At 42.9% G+C, this 16092-nt stretch overlaps 1 protein-coding gene across 9 annotated transcripts in view; it reads right to left on the reverse strand.

The window, feature by feature from the left end:
- Positions 1–5757: 5757 nt before the first annotated feature.
- MIDEAS (mitotic deacetylase associated SANT domain protein) overlaps positions 5758–16092 on the reverse strand; it is an 86825-nt gene continuing 76490 nt past the window's right edge. For all 9 annotated transcript variants that reach the window (XM_050956034.1, XM_050956033.1, XM_050956037.1 and 6 more), the window contains 5 exons: positions 15259–15347; positions 11413–11562; positions 10425–10583; positions 9794–10002; positions 5758–7930 (listed from right to left, as the gene is read on the reverse strand). In XM_050956034.1, coding sequence (XP_050811991.1) covers positions 7729–7930; positions 9794–10002; positions 10425–10583; positions 11413–11562; positions 15259–15347 — 809 coding nt within the window. In that variant the 3' untranslated portion in view covers positions 5758–7728. The remainder of the gene's footprint in view (positions 7931–9793; positions 10003–10424; positions 10584–11412; positions 11563–15258; positions 15348–16092) is intronic.

The raw sequence follows: 16092 nt of genomic DNA on the forward strand, positions 1-16092 counted from the left end.
TTGCTTTCCTGGATATGACAAAGTTGCTGCAGGTCAATATGTTGTCTTGGGAAAAAGGTATATAGAGAAAAATGGAGACAAGCTCTTGAGGATTCCTTGGGGTGACTGGGACTCGCAGGAGCTATTGTGTGTTTTTGGATCACAGATCATACAAGGCAAAAGGAGACTGGTAACATGAACCAGAACCGTTGTCTCTGTTACATGGACCACATTTAAGAATGCTTCAGACACCATAACAGCTGAGATACAGCCCTTTCCACTGTCTATCTTAAAATAGTCAACCAAAACAACAAACTTCAGCTATAAAGCTTATTTTTAAACCTTATTTAATAAAAGGTTTAAAAAGATACAGAGGGACATTAAGTAAATAAGTTACATGGGTACATTACATCACATCAGCAAGATTTCCTTTAGTGTATTAATATTTTATAAAAAGAGCACAAAAAATAAATTCAGTCTGGTCTATCACAACTGTACAGCAAAAAAAAGGTAAATATTTTATATAGATATGTACACTATTTTAATATGTAACAGTCTTGTAAAAGGTGCCCTAAGCAGCAAACACACAGAAAGGCAGTGTCTGCTCATTTGTTAAAATAAAAGTAATATACTTTTTATAATAAAGCATTTATACAGTAATTACAAAGGCTGAGACTGTTCCTGTACAGTACATCACCAAATGTAAAATCAGAACAAAAAAGGGTAAAACACACACAAAAAACCTATTTGTATCAAATTAAGCTACAAGGGGAAAATAATACACTTTGAGAAGCTAGCAAACATGGAAAGAGGTTTTTAAAAATACGCAATTACATTTTATAAAAATATATGCCTTTTCCCAAACTTAAGGAGCTGGAATTTTCAAGGCTCAGCTGTTGATGGAATCCTGTTTGAGAAAGAATTTTTTTTATTTTTTGACAGCTGGGGATTAGAATTTTGTATTTCCCCCAACAACTGACACAGGAAAGAATGCGGGTGAATGAAGCAGCTGAACCCAAATGGAAAATTTACAAAAAACACGCTACTCATACAAAACAAAGCTGGCAGTATGGACACTGCTTCCTAATCTCTGACAAATTTAATAAACTTCAGAAGTGTACACTGGAGGAGAATACAGTTTGTGTTGGCATGTTAGGGAAAAGAGTGCATGGGAAAATGTTCTAGCTTTTAACTGACAGCAGTAATCAGTAAATTATAGAGCTTTACTTAGAAGACACTATCCTGGGGCTAGAACATTGACATAATATCAAGTTTTCCTGCTGCAGACAAATACTGAAAGGAAACAGATATTTATAGACGTAATCCCCACAATATGTATTTTAAAAGCAAGAGACTTATGTCATTATGATTTTGTAGACCAGTGACGGGTAGAATGGGCACACTAGCTAACAGGCAGAGACATTTGTAAAAAGGTGCATTCTGTGTGGCTTAGGAAACACTTGTTTTTGTGTGTCAGCCATTTTATTCTTAATCTTAGTGTACTATAACTAAAAGCTTCATCCACTTAAATTCTTAAAGTCAATAAATAAAGATCAGCCATCCAGAAATCTGGTTCGCTAACTTTAATTTCACATTTCAGCATCATCATAGGGATGAACAGATATTTTTAACAGAGACCTTAGGTTCAGATTTCAGTTACCCTTTACCTGCTGTCATATAACTGTGTTTCTACTAGTCTCTAGCTATCAAATGCCACGCTAGTAAAAATATTTACCCCTGCATAGCCATTCAAAACACTATGTGCCACTGTAGGCTTTTTCATTTGTTTGTAATTATTTTGTAGCATCTCGGTAGACATGAGATACATTTTGCTCAGAGCCAAGTTCTCTCCGAACAGTTTTACTTGTTCAGTCCAGCCTGAAACAGAACTGTGCTGAATAAATAAAAATGTGGAATTGCAGCTAAATTGCAACATACCAGAGTTACAGTAGATTTGCATCTCTCCTTACATAACTACAGCTCTAGAAACAAACACACTGCTACAAAACTGAAATGCTGTCCCTACGCAGATCACACCAGACAGCAGGTGTAACACTGAGTGCTTATAAAGCCAGGAAAAAGTACTGGAAGGCAAACAAGAAGATTTCCCACACGCACCCTGTCAGTACATCTCAATGGCATCCAGTGTCTAGTAGATTCAAATGGGTAATGTTTAAAATACGGTCAAATGGCAGGTAGGTTTACATTCTCACTTTACGTCCAACAGTGAACAGGCTAGTACACTATGTTTACAGATGCAGAATTGCAATCTACAAGGGGATTTTGTTGAAACATTGCATTTGTTCCCATAGAAAAGGCTCTCTCTGTTAAGCAACACACACCCAATGTACTAACTCTACCTATTCCACCTCCACACACACTGAATTAGAACAGTCTGTCAAGCTGCAAAAGGTAGGAGAGAAGAAATCTGCATGGATGAAAACACAACCAATGCTTGATTCATTAAGATCTAATAAATCCACTAATTTTGTGCATTTAAAAAAAAAAAAAAAACTCTACAGAGCAAAATCAATCAGCGCCCATGTCTAGATGGATGTCCCCTGGTATAAGAGAAAGAGGTAAAGAAGATCTAAGTAAGGAGCTAGTCCACTGGCTCCTAGAAGTACATAGTACCAGTGAAAGAACTTGCTATTAATCCCATAAGGAAGACTAGGTCAATGCATAGAGCAATTTCATGGTCTGGTTGTTTCACCCTGTACTTCCTCACCCCTTCCCCTCCTGACTGACTGCTACCATCATCATGTCATAGCTGCAACTAGACTAAGTTCTTCGTGGCAGTGACTAGACTTTATTTGTTCTCTAAAGCACCAAGCACACTTTGGGAGCACTTTAAAAATACTAAATCATGTTACTCAGGGCATAATCAGGGAAGGAGAGTAAGAGAGAAAGAACTGTATTTAATTTCTGTTCAGAAAGGGAGAACAGGCATTTTGGGGGCACAGTAGATGGTGTGTCCCAGAATCCCTCTCCTATATGGAGGATTTTCCACAGCAGAGCAGATTAATGATTCATCTAGTTTGGCATCTTTACCTAGCTTCAGGGGAAGGTAAAGAACCACTCACCTAGCTAACTCTGCACTGTTCTCACTGGGAAAGCAAAAGAACATTTTCTGACCCATACAATTTAATTAGCTGTATCTTAGTTTTCCTAGCTAAGAATTCTAGAGGTTGTGATAATATATAGCCCTTTCTGAAATCCTGCCCATGTATTTGACGCCATGATTTCCAGAGTGGCTACATGCTGTAGTATTTCTTTGTATTTGTTCTAACTGCACTGCCCTTGAATTTTAGGGACTGCTCCCTTGTTCCTTTATTAATTATTATTATTATAAGCTTCCCCTTATAACTTTCATAATTTTCAATACCTCAATCAAGCCTCCTCTCCAACACAATGATCCTAGTGACGGCTCACTCTCTCCACCCATGTAAGTCCAACTGTATCTCCACTTATCTTTGTTTCTTATTTCCGGGCCTTTTTGATCTCCACTTTATAACAGGACAGAGTACTCCAGGCATTCAATATGATGGTCTAATATGTTCTGCATTATTTTCAATCCCTTTTAAAATGCACCTAATTGTCCTATTTGCTTTTTAAACTGCTGCCTTGCTCTCTAATTCTCAGGGTCTGGTATTTATTAGTGATTTCCAGTCTTCTGGAAAGAACTGCCATTTTAAGGCTTAACTGCATTGTAACCTTTTACTGGAATTTACATCCAACCCTGAAAATGGGCCATTAGCAGATGTGAAGAATTCATAAGTGACTTATTTTGAGTAGAACATAATACACAGCTACTTGACTTTTTGCTCTCCTTGACACAGCACTCCAAATGTGCAGTTATTTACAGTGCTGCTGGGATAGCACAGAGCATGCAGAGTGTGCCCAATTTTCAAATGAAAATATTCTTTATTAATCATTAATATTTAAATTCTTAAGATTTGTTGCTTGAGCTTTTCTCATGAAAATTATTTGCTTTTGGTTCTCTGCAGTTTGCTAATGAAAAATTAATAGCAGGTGACAGGCCATCTGCTTCCACATTCCAGTCCAGACCAGTTCACACAGTGACAAATGGTTGTTATATGATTGCACACGGAGATCTGGATTCTGGACTGGAAGCCAGCTTTCTGACTCCCAAACTGGCATTGGCTTAGGCCCAGGCAAGTTACAGAAGCTAAATATGCAAGTGGAAAGAGGGAGCATTTCTTGTTAGTTAAAAAGAGTAACATTTAAAAAATAGTAGCCAATTAACAATATTTATATTTATTATAAAGGAAAAAGCCTCTCTAACTAAGGGAAAGGAGCTGTGCAAAGATGAACAGCTTAAAGAGTAGGGTACCAAATACATGGCTTGAGGACTTAATTTGAGGCAGGTGGCAGGCTAGAATCTGACCTATATTAAATTGTAGTTGAACAAGCACAAAGGCATTCTTATCTGAAACTTATCCAGCAGCTTGGAGAGCCTATTGCAAGTCAGCCAGATCAGGGACCGCCTGCTGTCATCTACTGGAACTAGCCAAGCAGCACTGCTCAGGAATGCACAGGCAATTACAGTAACTCATCTGACCACCAGATGCCATTACTGAACTGCACGTGGATCTGATGTGCATTGCACTGGCACCAGAAAACTGGCAATTCACTGCCACATTTAAACATTGCATTACTAACTAAAGCTCTTGGCTCATGCAGTTAAGTGCAACATAAATATCAGCACATGATGTTTCTCTGGAGGCAGGAGAGAGAACTGGCTGCCTGCATGTACAAATGCTTTACAGTACTACGGATGCTTCACTGCAGGGTGTTGTTGCCACTAAATCCAATTTGCCTCTTCAGTTATTCTCACTGGCTCCTGACGAGCTCCCCATTTCTTCTCCCTATACTTATAATGAAGGGCAGAGACCATGAAAGGAGCCAGTTACTCTTCTGCAATGGATGCAGCACAAGGAAACAACTGGACTAGGTGGGTGAGGTACTTGTATTCTTGTATTGGGCCAACTTCTGTTGGCAAGAGAGACAAGCTTTTGACCCACACAGTGCTCTTCAGAAAAAGAAGAGCTCTGAATGGCTCGAAAGCAGTGGTGCAAACAGAAATAATTTCTTGTCAATACAGCACTCATGAGAGGGACACAAGGGGGGGGAGAACACATGACCTCCCTAAGTGACTCGTCCCCACCCCAAGCCCAGGGCTTCCACGCTCTTCCCATCCCTTCTGATACCCCCCCCCCACCTTTGTATATTCAAACATGTTTAACTACTCACTCTTCCCCCAAATATGTAGTATTCAGTTTGTTTATATGGAATACAGGAGTTGGGTAAGGAGCCATTTCAGCCCATGTATGATTTATTAAAAGACAAAATTTAACTGCTTTATGGTACCCAAACATTGCATTTCAATGGGGGATTCAACTTCCTTTATAGGAACAGAACAGACTCCTGAAACTTTTACCAGCCCACAAACGTGGTCCATAGTCCCGCAAATAGTCCCATTATCTTTAATGGGATTGATCAAATGATTAAAGGGTTTACAGGACTGGTTCCAAGTTTGTAAATTGTTCTGGGTGAAACTGACAATGCCTGAGCTGTCTGATCAGAAGGAGCTTCATTTTAAATAAAGATGGACAAATGTGTGATAAGTCTTAGCTCCATTGCTAAGATGACAAACATATTTTCAGCAGAGTTCTTGTCAAATTCCTGAGGCACCTCGTTTAAGGCTGTAAGTGTCCAGCATTATATAGCACTTATATTTCTCTCACCCACAAAGTTGGAAAATAAGGCATTTGTTTTCTTTGTTTTGCTGCGCCAGTTCCAGTTAGCAAAATGAATGTTAGACTAATTTGGCTGCAAAAAGGAATTCTGTGTATACTGGGGACAACACCCGATTCCCATCAGGCTTCAGAACTGGGCTGACATCAGAATCCAAACATCCACTGGTCAGTGCAAGCAGAGGCATTTCTCTAATGATTTGGACTTGATGTGATGCAGTGTGGCTGTCATGGATAATTCAGGCCAATGGGGAGCAACAGAATCAGAAACACCTTTTGTCCCTGCATCCCTCCTCTCTTGAAAACTCCTGATCAATCTAACAGCACAATATATATGCTAACAAACTTTGTATTGTGCTGTTAAAGCCATATAAAGAGTGAATGTCCTCCCTAGCTGCGTTCTGCTCCTTTAAGGAGCAGAGTGCAGCTTCATCCACTGGGGGGATGTGTTGCCCCAAGTGTTTCCAGTACCTCATACCCAATAAAAATCTCTTGCTGGTACTGCATACTGCACCCCCGTTTGAAAGCTTCTCTCTCTCACCAACAGAAGTTGGTCCAATACAAGATAGAACCTCACCCACCTTGTCGAATATCCTGGGACTGACACAGCTGCAACTACACTGGATTCTTTAGTTTTATGCAATAAAGGTATGTGAACACTATATATGTACGTACAGACAAATTCTGTGCAATTTTAGCATTCAGCTGACCTATTTTTGCTTTCTCTTAACACTTTGCTTGAATACTAGGCCTAGCTGCCTAGACTTTTGGCTAATGGGGCCATGTTAATGCCAGCTCTGCATGAAGAGTCTACATTTCACTGGTAAGGGGGCCATGATGGGATAGCCCAGCATTCTGTGCTGTCCAATCACATCTGCGAAGGAATGAATGGAAAGACACACAGCTTCTTCAGTGCAACTCTTGTAGGTGGCCATTTAAAGGGATGGGTAAATGGAAAATGGGCATCCTCCTGCATAATGGCCCTTTGTGGAAGGGAGTAAAGAAGCCTAGGAAAGAGAACCAAGTCCACCCTTCCCATCTCTGTGAGGTATGCACAGTGCAAAAGCTGTGTCTTGGGTCAAGTCTCATTAACAACCTTGCTCCCTTTTGCAATGAGTTAAAGCCAGATGTGATCGTTAGAGGCCTTTCAAATCACACTTGTGAGGAGGCAAATTCTTCTAAAAAGTGACCCAATAACTACTTCCTTTCCTGTACACAGTGTGGCCAGATCTTTTAGGTTTGTGGCTACTCTTATCTCACAGGATGCTATATGTCCTCTGCTGAGCTCTTAATGGCACAGGAAATATCAGGCATTCCCCCTTGCTACAGGAAAATAGAAATCTCTTCTCAGAGGAGAGGGCTGGGGTGGATTGTTCTTCACTCCTCCCCCTCACACTTCTGTCATACAGTGATCAAGGCTATGTCTCATATTCCACAGAACTTGCTAAGAGCCTAGATAGCACTTGGAGAGGAAGACGGGAAGGGCAGTGACAGGCAATTTTCTATGGAAGGAAATCACTACAAAACACTGGTATCACAGTAACTAGATGCAGACAGTATCAGGGCAGAGCATCTTTTTCTTGCTCAGGTCTGGAAGCCTTTATACTCAAGAGTCTCATTGCCATGATTCTTGGCAAGCATAAGGAGAAAGCCCTGACTGATCCACAGGAGAACTGAATTCCACTCCTGATGACATTGTTCTATTACGTACCTCAGGTGCCTTTATAAATAAAATAGAAATCTGATTTGTAAAAAAGAATATCCAAGTTCACACAAATCTCTTTATCCACTGATTTGGCTCAGTCTATACTGGCAGGGTGAGGTGCAGAATGTGGGATGAGGAAATGGTAGCAATGGACAGAAGCCTAGTATAACTCAGTCCAGATAAGGAAAGTGCAGGAATGGAGGCAAACACACCGAGAGAGAGGTGGGGTCCAGCCTTGCTACTCCCTCGACTTTCCCTGGGCTACGGCTAAATCTCCCCATCCTCATCCGAGCAGCCACTGCCACTGCTGTCACTGCTGCTGCTCCCCTCGTCACTGCTCTCCTCCCGCTGCGCTGCTGCCGCCGCCGCCGCCTCCTCTTTCTCTCGCTGTTTCAATGCTGCTGCCTTCTTCTCCTGTTCCGCGTGGCTCTTCATGTGAGCACTGCGGCTTTTCACCTTGTAGAAGACCCTGAGGAACGTGAAAGTAGAATGAATTATATTGTAAAAATAGAACGGATTAAAGAAATGCTGTATGTACCTTTAAGCAGAAATAAGGCATGTTGAAATACAGGTGTCAGGAAAAGAAACATTAAGGCATAAACAATGAGTCCACAAGCTAATGGTGGAACATTACGGTAAAAGTTAGTAAGGAAATTAAATATGTATGTCTAGCCTCAGGTAAACTTGTCAGTTCTGCTTTCTTTGTCCTCTTGTTAAGTTTGCACCCTTTTTATCTGTATAAAATAAGGTAGTGTGGGTCTTGCATGGCACTCACATGATCTGGGTGTATTAACAGAGCGCTGTGCTAATAAAACAGAGTGGACTGACAAACTGTGAGTCCTGAGTCTGACACTGACAGGAAGAACACACACATGTACCTGTTTGCTCAGTCTCTCCGTACCTCCTCTTTCCTCCCTTGCCAAAGGGGCTGTTGCATCTCTGGTTTGAAGTCAATAGACCACAGAGGAGGATCCTGAATCACCACCAACATGGAACTACTGCAACTACAACTGCTCTCACTCCCATTCCGTACGCAGCAGTGCGGTGCAGTAGATGGGGAACTAACTTAGGACTCAGGAGACCTAGGTTCTGTTTTTGGCAGACAATAATGTGCTGTACGACCTTGGACCAGTCATTTCACCTCTCTATGTCTTCATTTTCCCTCCCACCCTTTATTTGTCATGTCCATTTAGATTCTAAGCTCTTGAAGGCAGGCTCCGTCTCTCACTATGGATCTGTACACTGCTGAGCAAGAATAGCCTCCAATATATTAGGCACAACTGTAATACAAATAAATAAGCAAGCAAGCAGACAAACAATGACCAGTGCCCTCTTTTTTGCACTTCTCCCCCCAGGGTCCATGGTTTTTGCCTTTTGTGGTTTCCATTCTCTCTCTAGCCTCTTCTCCCCTGCAATAATTTCTCAATTTTAGTGAACACCATTAAGATTCTCCTCCTGCTTCTCCCATGAGCGTCCAGGCTAGAAAGAAAACAGTGTGACTTCTCAAAGCTGTGCTATTTCAGTGGCAAGGGCTACTCCATGACCTAGTGGAGAAGTGTCCTGCCAGTGCCATCTAAATGACCCCCCCACACCGTGGAAACCTGTCACCACCACTGATTGAATTAGACAAAGATGTCATTCCTTCTGGTTCTCCTCATCATCCCGCTTCTATATTTAAAATGGGGAGGAACTCCGGGTATTATGAGACTCATTATTCTTTGAGATTAAGCAATTTAGGCAGCAAACTGAACTTTCTTGGCTGGAGCCAGAGAGAGAAAGTAATATACCTATGATACGCACAAGAGACCTGTGTAAATTTAATCAAACCATTTGTTCACCCCTTACCTGGCAGCTGTTGCTATCGTAATAACGCCCTACATGCTTATAGTATTAGTCATCTGAAAAGTTAGTAAAGTGCTTTTTCCACTATACAGCAATCTCTCCACACACCAGTGAAATGTAAACACTGCTGAGGTGGGTCGTTCAGCCATTTAACAGCGCACAGCAACATTACAGCATACAGTGCGTGGGGGGGGGGGGGCGGGGGCGGCGCAGAATGTGATCATTCAAGTTGTAATCTGTTCAGGGCACTTGGGTTAATATGCCCATGATTATGAAAACTACTATGGGGCCTTTGACAACCTTGAGTCATTAAGGGCCGACTGTTTTTAAGATCTAATCTGAAAGACAGCACCAGTGGTGGTAAGTTGTACAATAAATTGTTGAAAATGGTGGCAATAACATGAACATCTCCACAAAAACTGCTTCTCAAGCTAATGTTCCTTTTGTACAATGTTCCTGCGATTGTCATTGTCAATGCATTTACTTTTACCTGCCACATTTTTTACATGGAAACGTGTTCTCTTGGTTCTGAGCTTTACTGGGTGTGTCCGGTTTTGGCTTTGGTTTCCGTCTCCTTCTCTGCACTGGGGGAGGTGGCTTTTGAGGCTTCACTGCTTCCTTAGGCTTCCTTACAGTCCTACTGCTGGCTTCCCCTGGGGCATTAGACTCCTCGGTTCTTGAAACAAGGACCTCATTGACCTACATGGCAAAGAGACAGTTGTTAAAGCAAACTGAAAACAGGGCATCTCTGGAATAAAGGCTGCTGGCTGCACTCTGACCCCAGGTATTCCAATCCAAGCCATCTCTAATGAGAAACTCGCTCTGGTATATCTAGTGCCACTCGTCCTCCTCTCCAAGCATCAGTTCCAGGGCACTGTGTAGGATTTCATCACATTCCTAGTCACTAGCATCAAGTCATATAGAACACCATCTGGATGCTGGTAATACTCAGGAGTTATTCCAGTTCCAGCTCCTTCCACCAGGAAAAGTTAAAGCTGAAGATACTTTGTCTGGAACTGCCTATCTTTATTCAGCGTTTTCCAAACTGTTAACTGGGCGGGGTGGCAGGGGGTACAAAGGACTGGTGGGGGGAAGCACATGCAGCTCAGTGCAACACTGACCACTTCATTGGCTTGTAGTGTCTGCGTGGCCTTGGGAGGCACTGTGCTCTTCCTGTCATCCAACCCTTCCTCCTTCTCAGCCACCTCCTCCACGTGCGTATGTTCTTCACTGTAATTCTCCTTTCTGGGAGGAAGAACACGTGCAAACCTATGGGAACTCTTGACAAGAAGAAATGATAAAGAGATACAGTTAGTATTTTCTTCTTCAAGCTTCAGCTCTATGGCAGGTCAAGATAATTATGTGAAAAAGGATAGGAGGCTGAGCCTAGTGAACTGTAAGAACAGGTCTTCACTACCCCCCGTATCTGCAGGTAGCAATCGATTGCTCGGGGATCGATATATCGCGTCTCATCTAGACACAATATATCAATCCCCGAACGCACTTATATTGATTCCGTAACTCCACCAACCCGAACGGAGTTGCGGAATTGACAGGGGGAGCCGCGGACATCGATCCCACACCGTGAGGACGGTGAGTAATTTGATCTTAGATACTTCGGCTTCAGCTACGTTATTCACGTAGCTGAAGTTGCATATCTAAGATCCGTTTTCCCCCATAGTGTAGACCAGCCCTAAGAGTGCTCGTGCAGCCGCATTATGCTGACTGGAGAAAGCGCTCCTGTCGACACAATAAAACCAGCTCAACAAGCGGCGATAGCTACGTCGGCGTGAGAACATCTCTCACTGACCTAGCACTGTGCACACCAGCACTTATGCTGGCAAAACTTGTCATTCAAGGGGTGTTTTTTTCCATAACCCCGAGCAAAAGTTTTGCCGACATAAGTGGTAGTGTAGACGTGGCCTTAGAAACACAAGAGTTTCTAATCAGACAGTTACTTAAGGAATCTATGCAATAGTTAGGACAATATTTATTATTTCTTGTATATATGTAGCATCAGTAAAATTATGAAGAGTAAACTGTGATTCAGTCCAGGAAGTTTGCATTTGGCACCGAAGCCAAAAGCAGGCAAGGGGTTTGGGTGGTTACCTTGATATCAACCTCAGCTTCATCCTTCATAGACTTCTCATTAGTGGCATCCATGTCCCCAAAAATTAAGGTGCCATTCCGACCAATTTTCACTTGTTTTTTGTATGTGTAGTAAAACTCTACACACTGGGCCACCGTCTTGGTTTTTATCTGGTGTTTAAAAAAAAAGGAGGGGGGAGAAAAAAGAAGGAAAACTCCTTTTAAAGAGTATTTTAATACTCATTAATGGTGTAATTACAAGTCACTTCACAATGTAATTTTCTTTTCCAACAAAATCTTTCTATTACATGAAAACTGTTTTAAGTTCTTTACACGGTGTTACATTTCCCACAAATCTTTTCTTTAGCCTCCACTGGAATTACTTAGGGCTAGATTCTGGCACCTTTACTCACACAGCGCAGCACTTTAGACTGAATAATCCCACAAGTTTCAATGGGGCTACTTGCACAATATGGTACTAGTCAACACAAAGATGGCAGAACTGGCACTGAGACCTGGTCTACACTAGGAAGTTAGGTTGACATAACTATGTCGCTCTGGGGGTTGAAAAATCTACAGCCAAGTAACCAGGGCCAGATTAAGGCAGGGGCTTTAGAGGCTGCTGCCCAGAGCCCTGGCTCACGGGAGGCCCCGCAAAAATAAATCACAGGCTGCAATCTCCAACTCCAGGCTGCTAAAAGTCCCACAGCGCAGCAGAGTGGCTCAGGCAGGCTGCCTGCATGCTGTGGCCACAAGCGGCTCCCAGAAGCGGCTGGCTGCTAGCACATCTCTGTGACCCCTGGTGTGTGTGGGGGGAAGGCAGATCCGCATGCTGCCCCCACCCCCAGCATCATTCCTGCAGCTCCCAATGGGAGCAGCCAATGGGAGCTACAGTTGCGGCACTTGTGGGAGTGGGCAGTGCAGAGAGACATACTGTCTCCCTCTCTGCAGCTGCTTCCGGGAGCAGCGTGGGGCCACAGCTTGCAGGCAGCCTGCCTGAGCCCCGCTTCGCCACAGCCTGGGAGCTGCCTGTAGTAAGTGCCTCCTGGCTGGAGCCTGCAGCTTGGACCCCTCCTCCACCCTCAACCCTCTGCCCCAGACCAGAATCCCCTTCTGCACCCAAACTGCTTCCCACACCCTGCACCCCCTCTTGTGCCCCAGCCCCCTGCCCCAGCCCCCTTATGTGGCAAACTCCCTTCCAGGAAAAATACTTGTATATAGGGGCCCCACAAAATCTAATAGGCCTGGGCCCATAGAAAAGTTAATCTGGCCCTGTGAGTGACACAGTTAAACCAACCTAACCCCTGGTTTAGATGGCATTAAGTTGACGGGAGAATTCTCCTGTCGACCTACCTATAGCCTCTCAGGGAAGTACAGTCCCTATGCAGATAGGGGAACCCCTCTGATCAACACAGGTAGTGTCTTCATTGAAGTGCTACAGCAGTGCAGCTGGAGCAGTGCCACTGTAGGGGTTTATGTGTAGACAAGCCCGAGGATATGCCTACACTGCAGGTAAGGGAGTCTCTCTCAGCATGGGTGGACACACGCGGTGTGGATGTTGTGGCTGGAGCTTGGGCTCTCACACTCATGCAGTCCCCCGAGCTGCAGACTGAGCTGAAATGTCCAGACTATTTTGAGCTCATTAAGCTCAAGCCCTGGTAATGAGCGTCTGTCTACCCAGGTTGAGAGGCTCGCAATCAGCTGCAACTTAGACATACAAAGATAAATGGGTGCTCCCTAAGGTGCAATTGAGTTATCAGGCCTCAGAGCAGACTTACAGCTTCCTGGGAGGTATTTAGTTTCCAACAGCATATTAGCTAAGGAACAACCAGAAAGCAAGTCTAAGAGATAGGGAGGAAGGCTTGCAGACCTTTTCATTTCTGTACCCATCTGGGAACACATGATTATCAGCAGACCCAGCAACAATTACACATTTTCCATCTGCAACTTATTTGAGAGTTTGGAGGCGGAGTATCAGCTTTTGTTAATGCCTAGGCTTTCACACGTTAATACAAAGTTTTACATATTTGTTATTTATTCATGAGAAATTTGAAAACTACTCCTGACTTTCTTTTTTTTCCTGAAGCTTTCCCTCCAATGAAAACATCTTCATGATGGGTTAAAATGGAGAGGAGGCATTTACTAAAAGGACACTTTTACTGTCTCTAATTTTTATAGATCACTGGAAGTAAAACTACTAGATATTTCACCAATCACAAATCCATTTATTACTCCTGTGGGGATTCGGCATCAAAAAATTAAAAATTTTGTGCCAAAAAAATTAAAAATTCTGCCAAATTCTGCATATTTTATTTGTCAAAATAATGCAATATAATCACATCAGTTTCACTTGTTTTGATAATTTATTTAAACTACAATACAGAAAAAAGTCACAATAACTATTCAGCATTTCCTAAACACATGAAAGTTGACTTAAAGTATGGCTACACTTGAAATTTCAAAGCGCTGCCGTGGCAGCGCTCTGCGCTTTGAAGTGTGACTGTGGTCGCAGCGCCAGCGCTGGGAGAGAGCTTTCCCAGTGCTGCATGTAAACCACATCCCTTACGGGTGTAGCTCCCAGCGCTGCAGCACTGATTACACTGAGGCTTTACAGCGCTGTATCTTGCAGCGCTCAGGGGGGTGTTTTTTCACACCCCTAAGCGCGAAAGTTGCAGCGCTGTAAAGTGCCAGTGTAGCCAAGCCCTCCTTACAAACACTTCGTAACTAATATCCTGCATCACAGTTATAATCCTGGATTTTCCTTTAAATTACATTACAGAACGCCAAACAGCAAAAAAGTAGAATGTCATTTTAAATTGCTCAGAGACTTCCACAGATAAAAGTCATACAGTTTTGCTAATCATTGTCATGGACCTGGCTGGGTACTTTGGGAAGTGCTTGCTTCTGATTGTCCTGACTTTTTATTGACTGCTTGGTAAACGTTTTATTTGCCCTCAAACTCTTTTGTTTTTTTAAAGGGTAAGTACAACAAATCCTGAGCTGTAATCTAATCCTATTGTGCCACTTTGGCATAGGAAAAAAGTGAGAAAGCACATAAATCTTCCTAGCTGATTCCCTTACTGTCATTTATAATAAGGCTCTCTGGCATATAATCATCACTCCGGCAATGTAGGTACTTTAACCTTTTACAGGTTTTATGCTCCTAGAGGAATCGACTGAGAATGGAAACAGTTAATGAACAACAGGAACATTAACAATATTTCTACACAGGCAGGCTGCTACATTTCTGCCTGCAGGAAAGAGCTTTCCTCATGCATGATAAAAAGACCTGTCCCTCCACACCCCTGGCGAGCCACAGTAGCAAGTGAGAGGGACAGAGTCTCTCTCGCTTGTTGGCAAGCGCGCATGCCTAGCCCCTCCCCATGATGGTGATCATCTCCCCCGCAGGCATGCCCGCCCAACCCCTCTCCCCCTGCAGTGATTTGCATATCTGAGGCTGCTCCAGGGCCAGGCACATTGGAACTGACTCATTGCCTGGGCTACTGGGGAAAAGGTGCATGTCCCCCTGCAGATTTCTTTTGCATTTTTCTGCACAGGGGGCACAGAAATATGTGGGCCATATGAATTCTGCACCTCTGCAGGGGAATAGAATTTTGTCAGGCGTAATCTATGGGCCATTTTACCACAATGGGAATTTTTCCCATTCAGTTTTGTAACTGGGCTACTTGAGTGTTACTGGAGCACTACCCTCACTTTATAAATATATTCTGTGTAACTGATCTGTGCCCTGGGCTAAATGAGAGAGATTGGATTGATTAATGTGGGTAGGGGGCGGGAAATCAATAAGTAGCACTATGTTTTTAATGTGTTTTCTATGTGTGTTAAATAATTGGCAGAGTAACTTACAAGTTTCTGGACCAGGAAAAAGTCTTTCTTGTAGATTGCAATGCCTTTGTTGAAAAGTTTCTTCTCATCAACTTTCCACCTGTCTGATCCTATAAGTAAAGAAGTTTAAACTGAAACCTATTTCATTTCAAGCTTTTAGTCTTCTAGTTGTTTTTTCTTTAAGTTTCCTTTAAATAAAATCAGCCCAAACTATATGCAGTTCATGACACATCTGAAGTAGTCTCAGTACAATAACACTCTTGCACCTCCAACAAGAAAATACACAATCCAGAATGTCCCTTAGCCCTCCCACATTCTTTCTTTATCCACACAGCCACAGTGGAAAGTACTCTGGTCATGTCAAAGAGCTGTTGTACTTGTAATGTGAACAGATGTGTAATTTTTGTGCAGTAGAGATGGAGCTATTGAGCTTCTCTCTACCCTCACCAGACCAAGGTCTCCCAGGGTTACTTAGGGCCATCCTCAGTCACAAAAGATACTATCTTGCAATTCGTTATATATTGGAGTGAGGGTACAGACAGACACAGCTGCATCGGACATTGCAGTTTTGCTTCCATAGAGGAAACAATGAGATACAATAACCTGCTAGTGTCTGAACTCTCTAAGGTCCTACTATAAGCAGCATAGGTTACTAGCGACTGGAAATTCTCCCACTAATACTCTCTCTCATTTCCCTGCTATGAATTCATGCCACAGAGGTTGCAGTTCTGAGATTTGGACAGTCCTTCCATCACCCATAAGCCTCCCTTCTGTGATCGCTCTCTGTGAAGACATCCAGTCCCTTGACAAGCCTGGGTATACAAAAAAGTGGCCCAGTGACTAATGGACTTGTGG

The sequence above is a fragment of the Gopherus flavomarginatus genome, chromosome 5 (genome assembly GCF_025201925.1).
Source record: "Gopherus flavomarginatus isolate rGopFla2 chromosome 5, rGopFla2.mat.asm, whole genome shotgun sequence".
NCBI lineage: Eukaryota > Metazoa > Chordata > Testudines > Testudinidae > Gopherus > Gopherus flavomarginatus.